At 39.4% G+C, this 19,819-nt stretch overlaps 4 protein-coding genes across 12 annotated transcripts in view; 3 read left to right on the forward strand and 1 right to left on the reverse strand.

The window, feature by feature from the left end:
* LOC116289394 (single-stranded DNA-binding protein, mitochondrial) overlaps positions 1-1,084 on the forward strand; it is a 34,428-nt gene extending 33,344 nt beyond the window's left edge. For all 4 annotated transcript variants that reach the window (XM_089031023.1, XM_089031022.1, XM_089031021.1 and 1 more), the window contains one exon: positions 298-1,084. In XM_089031023.1, coding sequence (XP_088887149.1) covers positions 298-362 — 65 coding nt within the window. In that variant the 3' untranslated portion in view covers positions 363-1,084. The remainder of the gene's footprint in view (positions 1-297) is intronic.
* LOC116289388 (synaptotagmin-7) lies at positions 306-9,343 on the forward strand. 5 transcript variants are annotated; one of them, XM_031696289.2, is made up of 6 exons: positions 3,032-3,458; positions 4,758-4,883; positions 5,825-6,287; positions 6,636-7,119; positions 7,678-7,828; positions 8,565-9,343. In XM_031696289.2, the coding sequence occupies exons 3-6, from the start codon at positions 5,893-5,895 to the stop codon at positions 8,915-8,917; spliced, it is 1,383 nt and encodes a 460-aa protein (XP_031552149.1). In that variant the 5' UTR covers positions 3,032-3,458; positions 4,758-4,883; positions 5,825-5,892; the 3' UTR covers positions 8,918-9,343. The 5 variants fall into 5 exon arrangements, with proteins under 5 accessions (XP_031552150.1, XP_031552147.1, XP_031552149.1 ...); XM_031696290.1 differs by lacking the exons at positions 3,032-3,458; positions 4,758-4,883 and adding an exon at positions 306-368; XM_031696287.2 differs by lacking the exons at positions 3,032-3,458; positions 4,758-4,883 and adding an exon at positions 1,419-1,594.
* Positions 9,344-9,822: 479 nt separating this feature from the next.
* LOC116289413 (proton-coupled folate transporter) lies at positions 9,823-14,013 on the forward strand. 2 transcript variants are annotated; one of them, XM_031696328.2, is made up of 5 exons: positions 9,823-10,018; positions 10,753-11,886; positions 12,710-12,793; positions 13,483-13,639; positions 13,851-14,013. In XM_031696328.2, exons 2-5 carry the CDS (start codon positions 10,800-10,802, stop codon positions 14,011-14,013), a joined length of 1,491 nt encoding a protein of 496 aa, XP_031552188.1. In that variant the 5' UTR covers positions 9,823-10,018; positions 10,753-10,799. The 2 variants fall into 2 exon arrangements, with proteins under 2 accessions (XP_031552188.1, XP_031552187.1); XM_031696327.2 differs by having other exon boundaries at positions 9,824-10,018; positions 10,750-11,886.
* LOC116289411 (uncharacterized) lies at positions 13,813-19,692 on the reverse strand. Its single transcript, XM_089031003.1, has 4 exons — positions 19,481-19,692; positions 18,093-18,321; positions 17,198-17,354; positions 13,813-16,647 (listed from the first exon to the last, which is right to left on the reverse strand). Exons 1-4 carry the CDS (start codon positions 19,501-19,503, stop codon positions 14,486-14,488), a joined length of 2,571 nt encoding a protein of 856 aa, XP_088887129.1. The 5' UTR covers positions 19,504-19,692; the 3' UTR covers positions 13,813-14,485.
* Between the last annotated feature and the right edge of the window lie 127 nt (positions 19,693-19,819).

Genomic DNA, 19,819 nt, shown 5'->3' on the forward strand with positions numbered 1-19,819 from the left:
AAAACGTGACACTTTACAATATACAGATATACAAAAAGCTATACATAACATTTTCTGTCTCTTTTCCTTATATTTCTTATATATGTTTTTTTTTACCTACCTCCTCCTCTTACATTTTTTTAAAGTGGGTGTTTTATTTATTTACAATAATATACATATATTAATATTTTTACTATTCATTTTGTTTTTTTTTTCATTATCATTATTATTATTTTATTTATTCATTTTTTATTTTTTATTTTTTTGTTACCGACCTCCTCCCCTACTATTTATATGACATTTGACTTTTTTTTCCAGATGATATTATCATCCTTGGGAGATCACAGTCAAATTTAGAAGGCGAAGAAGATCCTGATTTCTAAATACTGGTCAGATATCTAGAAATACTGTATTAGTGCTGAGTCTCTTGTTTGACTAAAAACTTTGCTTGTAAATTAGAAAACGTTGGGGGGAGGGGGGGGGGTGAAATGACCTTCCTTCAAAACTGTATAAAAATAAAACTGATTGGATAAGATACAAGGAAACAATGGGAAGCCATTTCAGTGCCTTAGCTGAACGAACCGTTGATTTTCTTGCCATGCAATTACTGTTCAATGACTGAGAGGCCATTTCACTGTCACCGTATTACAAGGAAACAATAGGAAGCTATTTCAGTGCCCTAGCATGACGAGCCGTTAATTTTCTTATTAACTGCACAATGACTGAGAAGCCATTTCACTGTCACTTCAGGGCAAGAAAATAATGGGAAGCCATTTCAGTGCCCTAGCATGACGAGCCGTTAATTTCCTTATTAACTGCACAATGACTGAGAAGCCATTTCACTGTCACTTTAGGGCAAGAAAATAATGGGAAGCCATTTCAGTGCCCTAGCGTGACGAACCGTTAATTTTCTTACCATGCAAATACTGTTCTACGAATGAAAAGCCAATTCACTGTAAACGTACCATAACTAAAATGTAAACAACGCATCATTAATTTAAAAAAAGCTTTTGGATATTGATTTTTTTTTTTGCTAAAAACCTGTTAAATGGAAAACTAAAATAAGATAAAAACTTTTGAAATAAATGATGTAGAAAACAAAATATATATATTATATTATATTACGATATATTATATATAAAATCGAGAACTAAAAATCCGTTTATCTGGTCTTCAAAAAAAAGCCGTTTTTGCCGTTTGTTTATCCATCTGTTCAAACTCCTTGAAGTTTTCAAAGAATGCTGCCAAAAAAGGAATTGCGCGGGAAATATGACGTCACACAAGGGCTTTCTTTCTTTTTTGCAGACGCTAATTCTATTTACGTTGATTTATATTAACTGCGTAAGAACAAAGAACATCACTCAACCGTTTAAGTTTTTTCTCTTAATGATATTCAATAAATAATGATAATCCGTTGGAAGAATGCGTTCGAAATTTAAACTCGTTCACTAGAGCGAATTAAAGCTCAGATAGAAAAGTTGGTAAAATTTCAAAAGAAATGGTTCCGAATGAAACGAGTTGACTTCTAAGAGGCTTCTATCTTTTCTGGAAGTTCGATTCTCTAAATTGTACTTGGATTGAAAACCAGATAAGTTTGAATTGCGCTGTTGCTGAGGTGAGTTATCTATCTCTGCTCTTCAAGTTACAAACCTGCAACTATCGAATCTCAAAACACATATAGAAACACATTTTATACTGAACTTTATTTCCTAATAGGCTTCAGGGCAGTCAAACAAATTCAGTCTTGAAATCTTCCAGTATTTTGATAAATTTACGAACTCCAAAACTATGTGAATGAAGAATTCGACAACAAAAAGTCGACTTCCATATTCATGCCAAATTCAAGCTACTAAAAAATTATTTAGGGGTGATTGGAATGAACTAAATTTTTTTTACGATCAAAGTACATTTGGAGTATTTTAGCTTCAATTTTATGAATTTTTCTTTAGTGACAGGAGAACAAGGTTTTGAAAAAGTAAACAAGCCTGACCTTTTTCGGATTAAGTCTACGCTAGTCTATATAAGGTGTTTTTTGAAATTTTAATTCTGTATACAATGAATGCTAGAGCACAAATACTGTCTTAATGCAAAAAGATTGGTTGTAGATTTGAAGTACGTCCAAGTAATACGTCTTGTACAATAAACTGAAAACAGATTTATCGTGTGAATTTAACAATGGGCTGTTTACAGTCCAGATATTTCTATTCATTTTTGAACAATATGGTGATGTAACTCTTGTACAGTACATTATACGATGATTCAATTGATAAAAGCTTTTTGAAATTTTAGAATATATTCGAATTTTAAACAGCGAAGTTTTTTTAGAAGTGTTTGGAAGTTAAACTAATTTTTAAAGTGAATTGCTTTTTGATAGATTGATTAATTTGGATGTGAAATAGAGTCTTCTTAAAGAATACACCAGATTTTTTGGGGAGTCTACTAGCGTTTAGCGTGGCTAAACTTGGAATCATCGGGGAACATGCGCGCGGGAAACATGTTTCTGGAAACTTGTTTCCTCGTTTAGCCAGGGCCTTAGTAAGATTTAGACCCCGCCAATTTTTAGCGCATGCGTAAAACATATTCTCTGGTTTCGAGAAATCCTGCATGTAGTCTCCATAAAAGGTCAACCTTTGATACCAGTCTTCGAATTCCTATGAGAATTCCTTCGCTCAACCCGATACTGACAAACCTTTCATTATGATGTCATTTGTAGTATTTTCAGTTTCTGGCTCACAATTTAGCATTTAAACCCTTTTCATAAACATATGTCATATTGTCTAAATTGAAATATTTATATAGCTCAATGCAATACTAAGCGGTCGCAGTAGGTATATGTGTATTACAGTGAGGAGTATTTTGTTACTTGAAATTCATATTGTAAAACAATCAATTGAAAATGATATTTGTTTTGCTCTCAATGCTTCATTTTAAAAGGTCTGCGAAACAGAAACTTCAGGAAATAATAACCTGATAATGAAAAAAAGTAGTGTTTGCGGTTTTGAGTGTCCCCAATCTAACGCCACTGATATTTGGGCGTCTACTTCTTCTAAATATTTAGATAATTCGATACACGTCGTCTGACAAGATCGTCAAAACATTCTCCCTGCTGCGCCTCCGGACAAAAGACGCAGTCAAAATCCTTTGGTAGCGATTTCGTAGCGGTTCTCTACACCATCGATAAACTAATAAGCTGTCGATCGCATGAATGTTCTTAGGATTTTCCTCTAGACCTTGGCATAGCTTATGTGTAATCTTTTGACTTAGACGAGGGTGGCAGTACCGCGTCATTTAAAGGGACCACCGATAACAGTCTCCCAATCGTATTACTGTTTTCTTGTTCAGAAAGTGCGGCAAAAGGTACTTCTTCATTCGAGCAGCACAAATGGAATCAAATCAATAGATTGTGAGTGTGTTCTATGATACGACGACGGGGACCGCGCGTAGATGACACGTTAAGTTGAAACTACGTGGATATCAAGGTATGAGTGAAAACTGAGGCTGTTGATCTTGTAGGTCTTTGCCTTTGCTAACGGTAGTTCTAGTAACAGTAGTATCAAACCATCACTAGCATACCTACTACTTGAACCATCAAACTGGGGGCTGCAATAGTTCAGTGTGATCTAAAAACGATGTCTTCAATTTGTACTTGTAAATGCAATGTTCTGATATATCTATGTTTTAGTGAAAAATAGAAAAAATCTGAGATTTACGGTATGAGTATAAGCTATGCTATTTAGTAGATTTCGAGGTTAAGTCGTCAATGGATTAAAGCCGCGTGCGTGACGAATGTCACCAGCCATTCCGCGATAATACAACTTCGTACTCGACTTTTTCATCACTTGGCATGTATTTTTTTTTTGTCGGACAAAGGCTCTCTGGCTGTAACTTCTAAATCCCTAGGAAAATGCATTGAGGCCAAGTAAGTATGAACTGTGCACAAAGAAATAATTTCTGCACACACAGATTGAAAACCTTTAGGTCAACGGATATTAGATCACTCAGCTCACACTAACAAGGTTACTGTTAGACATAGAGTATCGCGTTTGATGTCTATACGAAAAGGTTTGCGAAAGGCGGCGAGTAGCTGCGAGATTCTCTCATTTATCACGGCTGACATTTTAAATAGAATAGGATGAGGTTAGGAGGATAAATATAGAAAAGGATGTGAAGTACCCGCGAAAATATGGCGCGTAACTCATTGAAGATAGTGGCGACAGCTAAAACAATCAATCCGTGTGTTACTGGGTTATCAAGCCATGATTTTAAGAAAAGGCAATGGTTGTTTAAAATACAACTGTTTATTAAAGCCTTTGTTTTTTAAGTCGGTGAGTCGCGTACATCCTCGCGGTTCAACCAAAGTATCCTGGCTATTCATGATAAATACCTCGGTATAGTTTATTGTCATAGCGTGGTTTTCGTATTGAGTGGTAAACGTGACGGCAAACTCGTAGTCTCATGGGTTTTTTTTTGGTTTTTGTTTGCAAAAGCTGTAATTACGCGTTCTGATTAGATTAATTAGTAGACGTTTTTTTCTTTTTTTTTTTTTTTTTTTTTAACAACATGTACCGTGTACTTGCTATCCATTTGTCGGAAAATCGCTCTAGTTATCTTAGCTCATCCTCACTTTACTGAAGGAATTTACAGAACAGGCGTTTTTTGTGGAGGAAATTTAATCCCATGAATGAGTACATAGTTGTAGGTTAAGTTGGAGTTCTGTTAAAGTGTGTTCTTTATTACCCCGAGTAGGATTACACGTAATCTCTTACTTCATTGAACAGATTTACAAGCTTAAGTGTGCGTGCCGCTCTGAATGGACTTCAATGTCGTGATGCTGTCCATGCTGTAATTATTGATAACCACTGGTTTAAGATTCCGATCGAAATTTTACGGATTCGTCTAACAAGGTGTGTATGTGGGCTGAGAGGATGGCTTAACTCACTCCTTTTCGGCTAAAGACGTACTGACATTTGGCGCGCAAAATATGGGTTTCTCGTCGGTAAAAGCCGATCGATCCCGAGGAAGTTTCTAGATTTCGCTCCACAGGGAACCCAATTTATAAAGTGTTTTTGTTTTTTTGTTTTTTGTTTTTGTTATTTCTGACAGTAAACAAATTAGAGAAAGATGCCACGAGTTGCTAAATAGCAGATACGGAAAACCGTACATCTAAAAAGAAGGCTGTTTTTAGTTGGAATGGCCTGGGCTGTCTGTTACTGGCTATCACGTGATTCTTCATCTGTCAATATTTATTATGAAGCTACAGTTCTGAATTCCAATCGAGAGCTTAAAGGGTTCAGGGCTAATGAATTCTGATCGACGTTTGGAGTTGCAATGACAAAGATTTGATTGTTTAATTGATTTTTCATTGACATGGACGGCCTGTCGAGCAGCCATGAAAAATGTTAATATGGTATGACGTCATAGGGCTCGCTAATTAAACTTACGATATGTGCGGGATTAGTTCGGGAAATATATTCTTAGAATTTAAGTACTGCAAGGGAAGGGACTTTAGTCTCACGCGGGTAATAAGGTCAAACCTGATTTAGAGGGGAGGGGTGAGCTACTCATGTCCTCAAATTTCTCCAAAACTAAAGTCAATTAAATTGCACGTTTCCATGTATGCTAAATTAAAGCATTCGTCATCACAATTGATTAGCGTGCGTCCGTCGAGCGAGTTTTGGGTGCACTTTCTCGGTTTCTAAGCACGCAAAGAAGCGCAAGAGTCGCGCGAGGCGTAGCCAAGTGGACAGCAAGTTATCGAGCATTACAACAGATCTCTGAAGAAAGTACAACACGATTGCCGGATAGACTACATGAGTAATTTCTGAATTCGTTTTTATTTCTGCAGAAAAAACTGTTCACAGCTAAGATGCACTGGTACATACCGCAGTCTTCGAGAACCGACGTATCACCGCAATGACCATTCACCAACACTCCAAAGACCCTGGGACATATAGTCCCTTTATAGGGTATATTGCATTGGTCGTTACCATAACAACCCTAGTTGTTGGAGTTTTATGTAAATACCTTAAAGAACTCTGTCGAAGAATCAAGAGAAAGAAAAGTCGAAGACGAAAAAGAGCGTCTTCTAGTCCTACTACAAGTAGATCTGGGTCATTAAGAATTGATTCAAAAAAGCTCTCATCTCCAGTCAAGCGCTCTGACAGTTCTGCATCAAAGGCGCCATCTGTGTCAGCGGTCGATTTCTCTATTCCCAAGACTAGACAGAATGTTCTACAACAGCCATTGCCTGAGCTCACACAAGGCCGACTCGGCGATAATAACGGAAGTGGAGACGAGAAGAGAATGTCGTAAGATAACTTTCTTGGAAACTATTTGTTAGCTTCAACCACTATTAGTATAATGCTATGCGTTTTGAAATTTTATAGTTCCATGATATGATGTTCTGTATTTTGCTGAAGGTGGTGATGATGATGGTAGGGGTGCTGGTAATGAATGGTGATGATGATGATGATGATGGCGATGATGATGATGTAGTTGGTGGTGGTGATGATGGTGGTTGTGTTAGTGATGATGATGTGGACTGCTAGTAGTTTCATCGTAGGACCTTCTTGAAAATCACTAATATGGTGAAGAAGCTTCCTAAAGAAATAAGCAAAATATTAGAAAATATCTAACTATACATTTTCGTTTTCCAGGATGGTTGGTTTGTATTTCACTGACGAGCAGCTAGCATTGGACACTATAGAACCCTCTGCCTACAAAAGACTAGATCATACTGTCACAGTTGGCAAGAACAGTAACCTCGGAGAGCTCCATTTCATCGCTAAATACTCGGAACGCAATCGGAAACTCACCATCCTTGTGGTCGGCGGAAATGACTTTCCAGCGCGTGACTTTTCCGGCAGTTTAGACACGTGTTTGACGATTGCGTTACTTCCGGATCGTTCTTTAAGAAAGCAAACTGCAATATATCGACGTTCAGTAAACCCGATGTATAACGAAAGCTTTACTTTTCACATAGCAGCAGACGAAGATGTGTATTCACGGAGTTTATTGTTCGTAACGTTTTATTTTGATCAGTATTCGCATAGTCACGTGCTTGGTGAGCAACAAGTGCCCTTGGTTGACCTTCACCTTGGAGATGAGACCATGGTGCGATGTTTCTTACAAGAAGCTTCGGTAGGTTTGGAAATGGACCAAATCCACCTGCGCGTAATGTTTTGCCCATTTTAGACGACGTGTCATTCCCTTGAGAAAAAGATTCTTTGTTTCTTTTCATGTGAAACCGTTAAACAAAGTAACAATATTCTAGGGAATGACACGTGGCTGAAATGGGAAAACTGTGGATTAGGTGTTTAGAAGAATGTAGTATTTTGAACAATGTAAAATTAAAAGAAGCCCTCCCATTTTTGGTGGACGCGGAGACAATGTGAGGGCGTTCCAACATTCTGATTGGACGAACAGAAAGCTTGCGCACCCAGACATTGATGGGGGGACGTCCCACCAGCATTCTGATTGGACAAGAAGAAAGCTTGCGCACCGAGACATTGATGGGTGGACGTCCTAGTATTCTGATTGGACGAGCAGAAAACTTGCGCACCGTGACATTAATGAGGGCGTCCTAGATCCTGGTTTGAAGAGAAGTAGTAGGTTATATGGGGGATCAACGAAGCTCAATTCGTTGCGCAATCACTGTTTCTTTTTCTAGTATTGACCGAATTTTGCTATTATTCACAGACAAGTTCGTTCATCACAGCCTTGCAGAGCATGTCAAATGCTGAAGTCGGTGATATCTTACTGTCGTTGTGCTACACTACCAAAGACCAGACCCTCAACGTATCTATCATGAAAACCAGTAACTTATCAGCTAGCCTCTTCAATTCTTCAGGTACGTCAGTATCACACTCAACAGACCTTATTCGTGGTGTGACAATGTTTTCCCAATTCAGCGTGACAAACCTCCAGGGGATTCATTTTCTTTTGTTTTTACTCTTCGAAAAATTAATGAGTATCCCAAAGGATACGAAAGGAATAATGATGATATCCTGACGAGTTTCAAAACAATAGCTCTTCATTTCCCCAGAGGTTTGTCACGCTAAATTGGGAAAACATTGTCACACCACGAACAAGGTCTATACGCCTTATCACTAGTGTTTTCCCATTTCAGACCACGCGTACCATTCTCCTGAGTATAGTTTTTTCTTTTTCTTTGGAAAGCACGTGGTAGCGCGCGCTGCTGGTGCACTGCCGCTGACCACGGTTTTCATTGGTTCAATCCCCGGAATATCCTTTTCTTCGAGGTTTTTTCTCTAGGTTCTCTGTTGTTCCTTCCTCCGCAAAAATCAACTTCGGCAAAATCCATTTCCATCATGGAAAGAGAATCACGTATTTGTTATCCACCAGCTACCCTCTTAAATCAATGCAAGGAAGATATTTTATTTTATTTTTCAAATTCATAGTAGTTTTTCTTCTCTCCTACTACTTGATGAACAAAATAATTATAATGAAGGTGAGACGAAAAGGCGCAAGGCGTTAATTTGTAGAAGCCATATATTTTTTCAAGAGTCCTCTTATGCAACTAACCCCAATATCTTTTTTTATTTTAAACGCTTTTCTTTCAATAGAAAAAGTTTACGTTAAAGGCGTGTTTGCCTTGGATAACAAAAGATTAGCCAAACGAAAGACAAACCTACGTGAGGTTGGATCTAAATACACCATTTTTAACGAGGCCCTTCTCTTTCGCGTCCCTCGAGTAACCCTGGATCAAGGAACATTGACAATTTCTCTTAACCGCTACAACCTCGTTGGAAAGAGCTCTACGATTGGTGTAGTGTCCTTCGGCCCGCTGTCAACTGGGCCAGAAGCTGCTCACTGGGATGACATGCTCGCAAAGCCAGAAAACTTCAGCGCGATGTGGCATATATTGAGGGGATTCAAGTTTGGTGAAAGAGAAGTTCAACAGCCTACCTATCCGTAAAAGGCTTTTTTAGTTGACAATTGCAGCTTCAAATTTTGAAATTATGGTGCACGTGACAAGGAGTTTGTTCTTTGCCTGTGAGATAAATGCGGAGACATTAAATAGGAAAAGCGAGAAAAAGGGAGGAAAATGAGAATTGAATAAATCGGAGGAAAGTAAAGAAAATTGGAATAAAGATACTTTGATAAAAAAACTCATGCAAATGGGAAAGAAAGTACATAATGAAGGCAAGAAAATTTGGCCAATTTGTTTAAAAAGGAGCGCTAGCGTAAAATTAGGTAAAAGAAAGAATTTATGAAGTAGAAAAGCTATAGAGCATAGTAAGAACTGGTATAGTAGTAAGTTTTCATAACTATATTATATATTTATAGTTTGGTTTTGATATGTCAAAATGCTTGTGATAAAAGTAAAATTAAGTGAAAAGTGCTTTCTTCAGTTTCATTACGTTTCCTTGCCTTGCCTTGCCTTGCCTTGCCTTGCCTTGCCTTGCCTTGCCTTGCCTTGCCTTGCCTTGCCTTGCCTTGCCTTGCCTTGCCTTGCCTTGCCTTGCCTTGCCTTGCCTTGCCTTGCCTTGCCTTGCCTTGCCTTGCCTTGCCTTGCCTTGCCTTGCCTTGCCTTGCCTTGCCTTGCCTTGCCTTGCCTTGCCTTGCCTTGCCTTGCCTGGCCTGGCCTGGCCTGGCCTGGCCTGGCCTTGCCTTGCCCTTTCTTTCCCTTTCTTTCCCTTTCTTTCCCTTTCTTTCCTTTCCTTTCCTTTCCTTTCTTTTCCTTTTCTATCCATTTACTCTTCAGTTTTTATTTCATATATTGAACCGTCTGTTCTCTCTCTCTCTCTCTCTCTCTCTCTTTTGGAGCACTTTTTTCGATTTTTCATTACTTAGAAAAACAAAATAATATAAAAGAGAAGTATACGCGTCAAGTGTGATGTCGTGATGTCGTGACATTGCAGTTCTACTAACTGGGCTCCCTGTGTAAGAAATACGAACTAAAGCGGAATATCAAGAAAGTCATCACGTTAGATCCTCGTGCCTTTTAGTTTCATTTTCTGATGCTTCAAAGTGTTCCTGAAGATGAAGAAGGATTATTCCAATATATGATCAATAGGTATGTAGAAGCTTGCTTTTAATTGACGTTTAATCATTCCTTAGTTTGGATTTAGGAAACACGCTTGAGCGAGCTGTGGTGGTAAACTTCTGTTTGTCCTGTCAAATTTATTAAAAAGTTGAATCAGCGAAAAAAACCTTCAATTCCAATAAATCATTCAAAATCTAAGTATGTAATGCTCAATATATGCTTTTTGTGTTATTTGTTGAGTTAGAAAGGTGCTTCCGTCAGAAATATGGATATAATTTTACAGTAAACTCAGACTACTTTTGTGACATTACGTACCGTAACATGAAGGTCTTTAGCTCCTTGTTCTAGATATGAGATTAAAATTAAATCAGATTTGAGCAATCAATGACAAATATAGTAATTGTAAAAACCTACAGTAGAATACAAAACATATATCCATCACTAAACACGTATTTCTTTTGTTTTCAAAAATGTTTCATTGGTGCTATATTTGTACGAATTAGTACTATTTCACGGATATATGGTTTGCACTCTACTGATAAGACCTGATAAAAGTTGAATAGTACGGTTAGAACAATGGAAGTTTTGCTTAGTTTAGTACCACAGCTATTTTGAATAAGACGTTTTAAGGATTACATGCTTTTTTTATTGTTTTCCATTTGTTGACTTGATTAGCCCCCCCCCCCCTCCCTAAAATTTTGGCTGGATCTGCCCTTGCATAGATTGTTGATTTATTAAGTTACAATTGCTTTTTTTATTAGCAGCATGTGGTGCAACATTAGAATCAAGTTGAAATAAAAACACCATCATCATGAGATGTTATTATATGAAAAGAGTAACTGTTGAGCCAGTAGCTTTTTTGGCTCTGTTCTCGCTGTCACTTCTCAACCAAGTCAGCCAGCAATATGTCTTTGAGAAACTGAAACCCAAAGCAGAAACAAGACCACCGAAAAGAACAAACTTGACGGACCTGCTCTCCACTTGCAACACCAGTACAACTTCAACAACCTTGTATTTCTTAGATGAAAATGTGTTAAGATCAGAAGCAGGGCAATGGTTGCTTTATTTGAAGCTTGCTGCAATAATTCCTGGTGTTTTTACTTCATTGATATTAGGGATATGGAGTGATAAAACTGGCCGTAAGATCGTGTTACTTGTAGCCTCATGTGGTGGTCTGATACAAGTTTCTCTTCATCTTCTTGTCATCAACTTGGATTTATCAATCCATGTTCTTCTCTCTGGAAATATTGCATATGGAATTTCAGGTTATGCAGTTGTAATCATTGCCATATGCATGGCTTACACTGCTGATATTACAAGCAAGCAGGAGCGAACAATACAGATTGTTATTCTCAGTACATTAATAGGCTTTGGTAAAGGTCTTGCAGAGTTTGTAAGCGGCTATTGGGAAGAAGCCCATGGGCTGGTACCCCCATTATGGCTGGTATTTGGCTTCAATGTCATAAATATCATATACATTATTTTCTTCTTGCCAGAAACAATCATTCGTGAATATAGGAGCAGACCACTGGGGAACTGCAAACTTTATGTAATAAATATATGTAGATTATTTTCAAATGGTATATGCAGGACTACTTGGTGTCGTCTTGTTACAATATATCTTGTATCATTTTTTGTCATTGCTGTTGTACAGCTTGGTTGTCATGAGGCAATGCTCACATATTCTATTAACTGGCCAGTATGTTTTGGCAAGGAGTATGTTCGATACTTCTCTGGAGCAATGACTTGCATTTTTGTTACAAGTCTTGTTGCGGTGAAGCTCTTTCAGTTCGTCCCTTGGCTTTCACATCACTGGATTCTTGAAATTGGCCTACTGTCAGCAATAGGAGCACTTGTCCTGACTGCATTTGCAAAGACAACAGCATTAATGTTTATAGGTAGGTAATTATACATATTATTTAATAATTAGGTTTTAGTTTTATATGGTTAGTCCTAGGAAAATAATCATTACCAGCTCTTGGGTATTTCAAGGAATTATGTACAGTACACATGACAGTAGAGCAGACCCTCCCAAGGCATTGAAAATTTAAACTGCAGTGCTCTGAATGGGACTACAGAAAATACCCCCTTCAGGCCCTCTCCACCCCTCGGCAATTCCAATTTCCCTTCATGAGGAAAGGTATAGATAGATATTTTCAGGAATTGTGCACAATATATCCTTCTTAGTCCCTTCTAGTTCCCTTGATCCACACTCCAAGACATGCATTACATTCTGTAAAGCTCTGATAAGGTTATATTCTGGTGCTAAAAAGTATGCAAATGGCAAAAGTGTGTGTCTGTGGGGGGGGGGGGGATGAGGCTAGGTTGCAAAGTTTAGTGGATATTATCTAGAGCTACAGCTCCCTTTACACGGTCCCTGAAGACTACGCACGGGAGAGTCAGTGTGGAATCAAAACATGGGAAGGCTAAAGCCTTTGTTCTTGCACCCCGATCACCACCATCCCTTGTGTATTAACAGAGCTATACTTTAGGTCAAGGGCGGATCCAGGGGGGGCAAAGATGGGCTGAAGCCTCCCTTCAGCAGAAAAAAAACAATGCTTTTTTATATTGTTTTCCATTGTGTTGACCGAAGAAACTCACTTAGCCCCCCCCCCCTCCCCCCTAAACTCAATTAGCCTCCCCCTAAACTCAATTAGCCCCCCCTAAAATTTTGACTGGATCTGCCCTCGTAGGTACCTAATGCTACTTTACTTTTTCCAGTCCCTGTTGCTGGAATACTTGCCCAGGTACCACTAGCAGTATTGAGGGCTTGCTTATCAAAGATTGTGGATTTTCATCACCAAGGTAATAAACAAACCTGATGCTGGTTGACAGGGACCTAATCCACTGTTTTCCCATTTCAGACCACGTGTCATTCCCTAGAGTATCATTGTTTTGTTTATCTTTTGTGGGTGAGAAGACACATGAATATGGATACAACTCAAACAAAGAATCTTGTTCTCAAAGGAATGACACATGGGTGGTCTGAAATGGGCGAAATATTATGCCCAAGTGGATTTGGTCCATTATTGTATTATTCTCAGTGGTACAGAAGGGAAGAAGAGGTCAACAGTGGACACCCCTTATTAAAAGGGCAATACTTGGGTTAATGACCTAAATTTTATTCTCATATTTGCTGTAAAAAATAGCAGACACCTTTATTATCTTTACACCATGCAAAGTCTCAAAGTTGTCCACCACTTAATAAGCTAGAAACTACTAAGTAACTCGTGAGGTATTTGGGTGCTCGATCATAATAAAGCAACATCAACCTTATGGTTGGTCAAGGGTATTTTGTGCGGGAGGTAGCCTCGATCGGGCCAATGCTCAGGGTTTTAAAATATCTGACTACATGGTGCTGCGTTTGCTCTTAAAATATCTGCAAATGGTTAGACCTTCACCTTGGCTTGGACAACTACGTAAAATAGCATTCCCGTCTCATTAGGAGATGTGAGAGCCACAAGTTTGATGCAGATGTTATTACAATTATTTAGGGCTGTTATTTGCTGTGATTGGCTGTATTGAGATCATTGGCTGGTTAACTGGATATTTGGTTTTCGGTTCACTCTACCACGCAACAAAACACATCATGAGAGGAATGACCTTCCTTATTGGAGCTGGGGTACTTGCTATCTCTACGATACTTTTAGGGTAGGTATAGATATGTTTTTTATTGAGATATAGGATGCACTAGCTATAGGTCGAGACTTCTAGGTATTTGGCTTCCTTCAATCAAATTCCAGCTGTCTGAAGTGGTATATTTTTGATTGATGGCCGCCAAAACCTCAGAGACAGCAAGACTTTTAAGAAAACTACGCAATATATATTAATAGCCATTATTTATTGGTATTTTATTTCACAGGGTAACTCAGTTCTATCAAGGCTATAGATCGTACAACGTTTTTGTTGAATCAATAACGACACGTGACGATGTGAGCACAAGTGACTCAGAAGACAGTGAAACTGTTGCTATTCTTGGTGAAAACCAGGCACGCCGTAACCATGGCTACCAGAGCTGTGGCTGAAGTGATTCCACTCTTGCCGTAACAGTGGTTACCAGAGCTTTACCTGAAAGAATCTTCCATTCTGTGTTTATTTGTGGCTCAATAGTTTGTTGGATTATGTTGCTTGTACCAAGTTGAGTAACAACAGAAATCAATATCTTAAAAATTAATGCATCTGACATGGGCGCAAACTATAGAACAAGCAGTTGACACGTGACCTGACGTTGTTTGAAGTCACGCGATTGAGTAAAAAAAGTCCCATACAGTTTATAGCAAAAACGCTCGAATAATGTTAAAAACTATGGCAACTGTATGATAATATATTCTAAAATATATACTAAAATATATGTTAAAATATGTGTTAAAATAGATGTTAAAATAGATGACCTATATGTTATAAAAGATAAAATATTTTCACTAATTTATACTTTTATCAACTCTTAGCTCATAATTACTAATTATTTTTATTTTATTTTTATTTTTTTGTACTAAATTAAGAAATGTCATCAAATTCAGTGAAGGCTTTTCTTGGTGCCCTGATAATCCCATCAACCTGGTGTATTCCATCAGAATCCATTGATACTCTATCAGATCCTGCAATCACAGCATTGGCTTTTCTTGGTGCACTGATAGTCCCATCAACCTGGTGTATTCCATCAGAATCCATCGATACTCTATCAGATCCTGCAATCACAGCATTGGCTTTTCTTGGTGCACTGATAGTAGGCTTGGCTGTAATTGGTGGCCCATCAACCTGGTGTTGTCCATTAGACTCCACTAGTACTCTGTCAGATCCTGCAATCACAGCATTGACTTTTCTTGGTGCACTGATAGTCCCATCAACCTGGTGTAGTCCATCAGAATCCATCGATACTCTATCAGATCCTGCAATCACGGCATTGGCTTTTCTTGGTGCACTGATAGTAGGCTTGGCTGTAATTGGTGCCCCATCAACCTGGTGTTGTCCATTAGACTCCACTAGTACTCTGTCAGATCCTGCAATCACAGCATTGGCTTTTTTTGGTACATTGATAGTAGGCTTGGCTGTAATTGGTGGCCCATCAACCTGGTGTATTCCATCAGAATCCATTGATACTCTGTCAGATCCTGCAATCACAGCATTGACTTTTCTTGGTGCACTGATAGTCCCATCAACCTGGTGTAGTCCATCAGAATCCATCGATACTCTATCAGATCCTGCAATCACGGCATTGGCTTTTCTTGGTGCACTGATAGTCCCATCAACCTGGTGTATTCCATCAGAATCCATCGATACTCTATCAGATCCTGCAATCACAGCATTGGCTTTTCTTGGTACACTGATAGTAGGCTTGGCTGTAATTGGTGACCCATCAACCTGGTGCATTCCATCAGAATCCAATAATGCTCTATCAGATCCTGCAATCACAGCATTAGCTTTTCTTGGTGCACTGGTAGTCCCATCAACCTGGTGTATTCCATCAGAATCCAATAATGCTCTATCAGATCCTGCAATCACAGCATTAGCTTTTCTTGGTGCACTGGTAGTCCCATCAACCTGGTGTATTCCATTAGAATCCATTGATACTCTATCAGATTCTGCAATCACAGCATTGGCTTTTCTTGGTACACTTATAGTAGGCTTGGCTGTAATTGGTGCCCCATCAACCTGCTGTTGTCCATTAGACTCCACTAGTGCTCTGTCAGATCCTACAATCTCAGAATCGGGGCTTCTTGTTGCTTCGGTGGTAGGAATGGTTGTCCTTAATCCATCATCTTTGTTGCGCACTTCTGAGGTTCCAGATATTTTCTTTAGTGCTGTCTTCATGATGACCGTCTCAGCAAAGGATTGGTCATTCTCCAATGAAAATCGTATCCAATCAGAATCCCGCGTTCTGAGTGCTTTGGCCTGGTATTCAGGTAGAGACGGGTAGCCCTTTCCTTTTCGAAATTCTCTAACTTTTTCTGGGGACTGGCTAACGTCTATAAGGTATTTGGTCAATGGAGAGTTCCTAGCCGGCTTGTAGTTTTGGGGAATTGACCACGCTGAAAACCCTTTAAGTCTGGAATTCGGTTCTTCTGCTTGAATATCCTTGAATGGGTAGTTTGTCTTTACAGCCCCTTGTTCTTTAATGTCCTCTGTACTTTCAGTCGACGGGAATTTGGCTTTAGTTGCTGTGACCATTCCAATGTTTTTAGCCATCTCTAGGTTCAGAACTCCTTCACACGAAGGTGGCAAGTACATCGTAGACATACTTTGAATATTAGCCGCGTTATCTGGCATTAGTAAATCTGCAAGTTTGAAAGTCTGCACTAGGGATTTGCAGACTGGGAACTGGGACCCTATGTAATGGTACACCACGTGATCGTTGCCATAGAAACCAATCAGGTATTTTATAAGGACTGGGAAGTGGGGGTTTGGGAAGCCGCCAAAGTGAAAAGTGACATCACCAACGCAACCGACTTGATTGATGACGACATGGCAATCTGTCAGAAGTTTTCTTGAGTACATGAGCAGATCTGTTGCTTCAAAGACTTGAAGGCCAGGAATTCCGGGCTCAAAACCGAGTTCTGATATCATAATGTCTAGAGAGGAGATACCAGGCAATTCAGTTGCAGAAAGCCCTTCTGATTGAGCGATCCTGATTGCTTGTCGGGCAGGATTGACCAAATACCCTAGAAAAAAAAAAATGATCAGAAGAGAACGTTGCTGATCAGCAAAGAAATAGATAAAAGTCAGGCTTAGTAAAATTAAGGACATTAAGAGTAGTGTAGCGGTAGTGCACTCGCCTCTCACCTCTGGGGTCTAGGGTTAGATTCCTGGATCGACTCGTCATCCCATATGAGTAAAGTTTGTTAGGTCTCTACATTGATTTGAGGCCTTTTTCTCCAGCTTTTCCAGTTTTTCTCCCTCCACAAAACCTAACGCTAAATTCCAATTCGACCTGTAAGTTAGCCGTTAGCTCTGACTTAGATCAGCCGAGAGATTGTTTCAGGGTTTGATCTGTGAGTTAGCCATGCCCTGACTTAGATTAGCCCAGAGCTGGTTGTTTCAGGTTTGATCTGTGAGTTAGCCTTGCCCTGACTTAGATCAGCCCAGAAGTCGTTTCAGGGTATCGATGCAATTTGAAGCGGTTTTTTGACCGATGAAGTATGAAACTTAATATAAAATATTTATTTAGCCATTCCCAAAATCAAATCCTTCCAAAATTAAACTTAACCCTACCTGGATGGCCATAGAAAACAGCCACGACTTTATTCCCTCGTCTGGTGTAGTGAAGGAGAACCTCTGTTATCTGTGCGTAGGTTTCGTGCCTGTCTTTGTCTTCTCCATAAAGAACAAACAGGTCTATGGCTTCAGGCTTCAGCTCTTGGATGTAAACCTTAAAGAAAGTGAAAATGCCAAGTGTACTGCTTTGCAAAACTTGGAACTTTCAAATTTATGGAACCCTAAAACAACCCTTGCGTGGGCCGATCAAAATCAGCCGGAGCACTAAGGCTGCGTTCATAATGTATGGCAGAGGGGGGCGGGTGGGGGGTGGATGTCAAAATTTGAAATGTCCAGAATAATTCTTAACGCCCCCCTCTTAAAGTCATGCAAAAAAATACGATCCCCCCAAGCAAGGCTTGTAGCTTCTTCCAAAAATTGTGCTTCCCCCCCCCCCCCCCCCCACATTTTTTTGATAAACATTTGCCCATGCCCCCGCCATTTTTCCTACCACTACCAAAATTTTCCCAATCCCCCCTCAATTTCACCTCCCCCCTCCCCCTCTGCCATTCATTATGAACGCAGCCTAAGTTTTGTGGAGGGACTAAGAAAGCCGGAAATTCCATGGAAAAACCGTCGCATTTAGGAGAAAGTCAAACAAACTATAATCGAACACGACACCCCTGAGGTGAGAGGCTAGTGCACTACTGTTACGCCAACCGTGCTTCCCAAAACTCGTGAGATCAAATCTGATTTTAGATTGTCTTTTGAGTCGAGTGCCTAATCGTATGATTATTGTGTGGCTAGTTTGACCTGCCGATCAAGTTAGACATGCCCATTAATACTCTGGCTTTGCGCTGCAGGAAAATGGCTTTTAGAGTGGCAATATATATCGTTAGATGATACTACTTACCTCTGTGACAGGATCCGAAACAAGATAAAATACTTTATCAGCGTCTTTAATGTGACAAAGAGCCTGGATGGTGAACTGACTGACACACATAATCCCCGACCCCACTACCACTAGGGATCCTTTGTCACTGATTGATGTTGTCTCGCCTGATGTTATGTCATTTGCTATTTGCTGCCACTTTTCTTCCATGGTTGACTTCACTGAAGACAAAAACAAGTCCGCGTTATACCTGAAAAAGAAGGCACTATTTATGATTTCTGTGATTAATAACCGTAACCAGTTTCGGTCCCAGATCCTATCGGGTCTACCCCGCTATACTGTTTATCGCTGCAATGGATGGGTGAAAATCCTAGATTTGGATGAAGTGGTGTTTTGTGACACAACGGGCACCGGGGCACATTTATGTTGAGCTGAGAAGACCACAGAATGTCATGCATGGCTACAGCGTCGCCGTGTATGATACTTTTCACGCAACATGTAACACCACAAATTAATTTCATGCGGTCAGTTTTTCTATATGGGCATCTGATAACTTAGTCTCCCCCCTAGGCTAACAGACGAAGAAGTGATTAATCGTATTTGATGAAAGAGAAGGATGATAGTTAGAGCAATGGGATTATAGCCCCCTTCTAAGTCCAATTTCCCACAAGAAAAAGACGTAGTGAAAGGTCTGCGCACAAAGACTAGGAGAGTAGTTGAAACACATTTTTGAATATGTTTGGTGTTTCGACATTGACCTTAATGCTACAGACGTTACGGGCTTCAGCCTTCCTCAGTAGAAATCAAAGGGTAGTTTTTCACTTATTGTTACTTTTTGAGATAAAAGTACCACTATGAAAAAGGTCTAAAAGTAACATAGCAATTCCAAGAGAACAACTCGTATTTTAGACACATACGAATTTCTCTTGGGCTTAAAAATAGATCTCACGGAAATCCCTGTACGATGTTGGTGAATGACTTTGATGTCTCGTGACCGGAAGAAAATGAATTAGGCTTCAACACGTTGAGCTGATCGATCTTCGTCGATTTGCCTTTGCCACACACACACACAATTTTTAATTAAACTATCCAACTATAATGCAAATGCATAGTGTTTGCTTTGCTGTGACTTCCTATAGTCAAGACCTCCTAGTTTTAGACATCACAACGTTAACCAAACTATAAACGTGGGTCGGCCAATTTCCAGCAAATCTTATACCGTGGCAGAGTTTTGTGTCGGATTCAAAATGGATTCAAATTGCCTGTGTAATTATAATCTAATATCGCATCCATCTTACATCCGTCTTTACGCAGGAATACTTTTGCTTCGTCTTTTCTTTAATCGACTCGAAATAGAAATACTAGTATATAAGTATATAAAATACAAACATGAGGGAAATTGAACTGACCTCTGAGCTGGAGTAGTATTCATACGTTTAAATGCGACTATCTAGTGCACATGAAGGCTCCAAAAAAAAAGCTGACGACCCTTCTTTCCTTTGTTCCTTTGACACTGATGCAGCGACCCTCTGCTTACCTTTCAGCTGTTCGATTTCGACTTTATTTCATTTTATGCTTCAAGCCGCCGACGAATGAAAATGCTTTGGTCTGCCGGATTAATTTATACTCTCTTGAGGAGGCGTGTGTTTACTTATTTGCAAGTCTCTTCCGTTTGACCTCGAATGACACTAGATTTAGTAGCATGATCTGATGTTGCATCATCTTGCGAGGATGACTGAGGTTTAGCC

Source organism: Actinia tenebrosa, unplaced genomic scaffold (assembly GCF_029948245.1).
Source record: "Actinia tenebrosa isolate PJP-AT-01 unplaced genomic scaffold, QUT_ActTen_1.0 PGA_scaffold16__25_contigs__length_10494907, whole genome shotgun sequence".
Classification (NCBI taxonomy): domain Eukaryota; kingdom Metazoa; phylum Cnidaria; class Anthozoa; order Actiniaria; family Actiniidae; genus Actinia; species Actinia tenebrosa.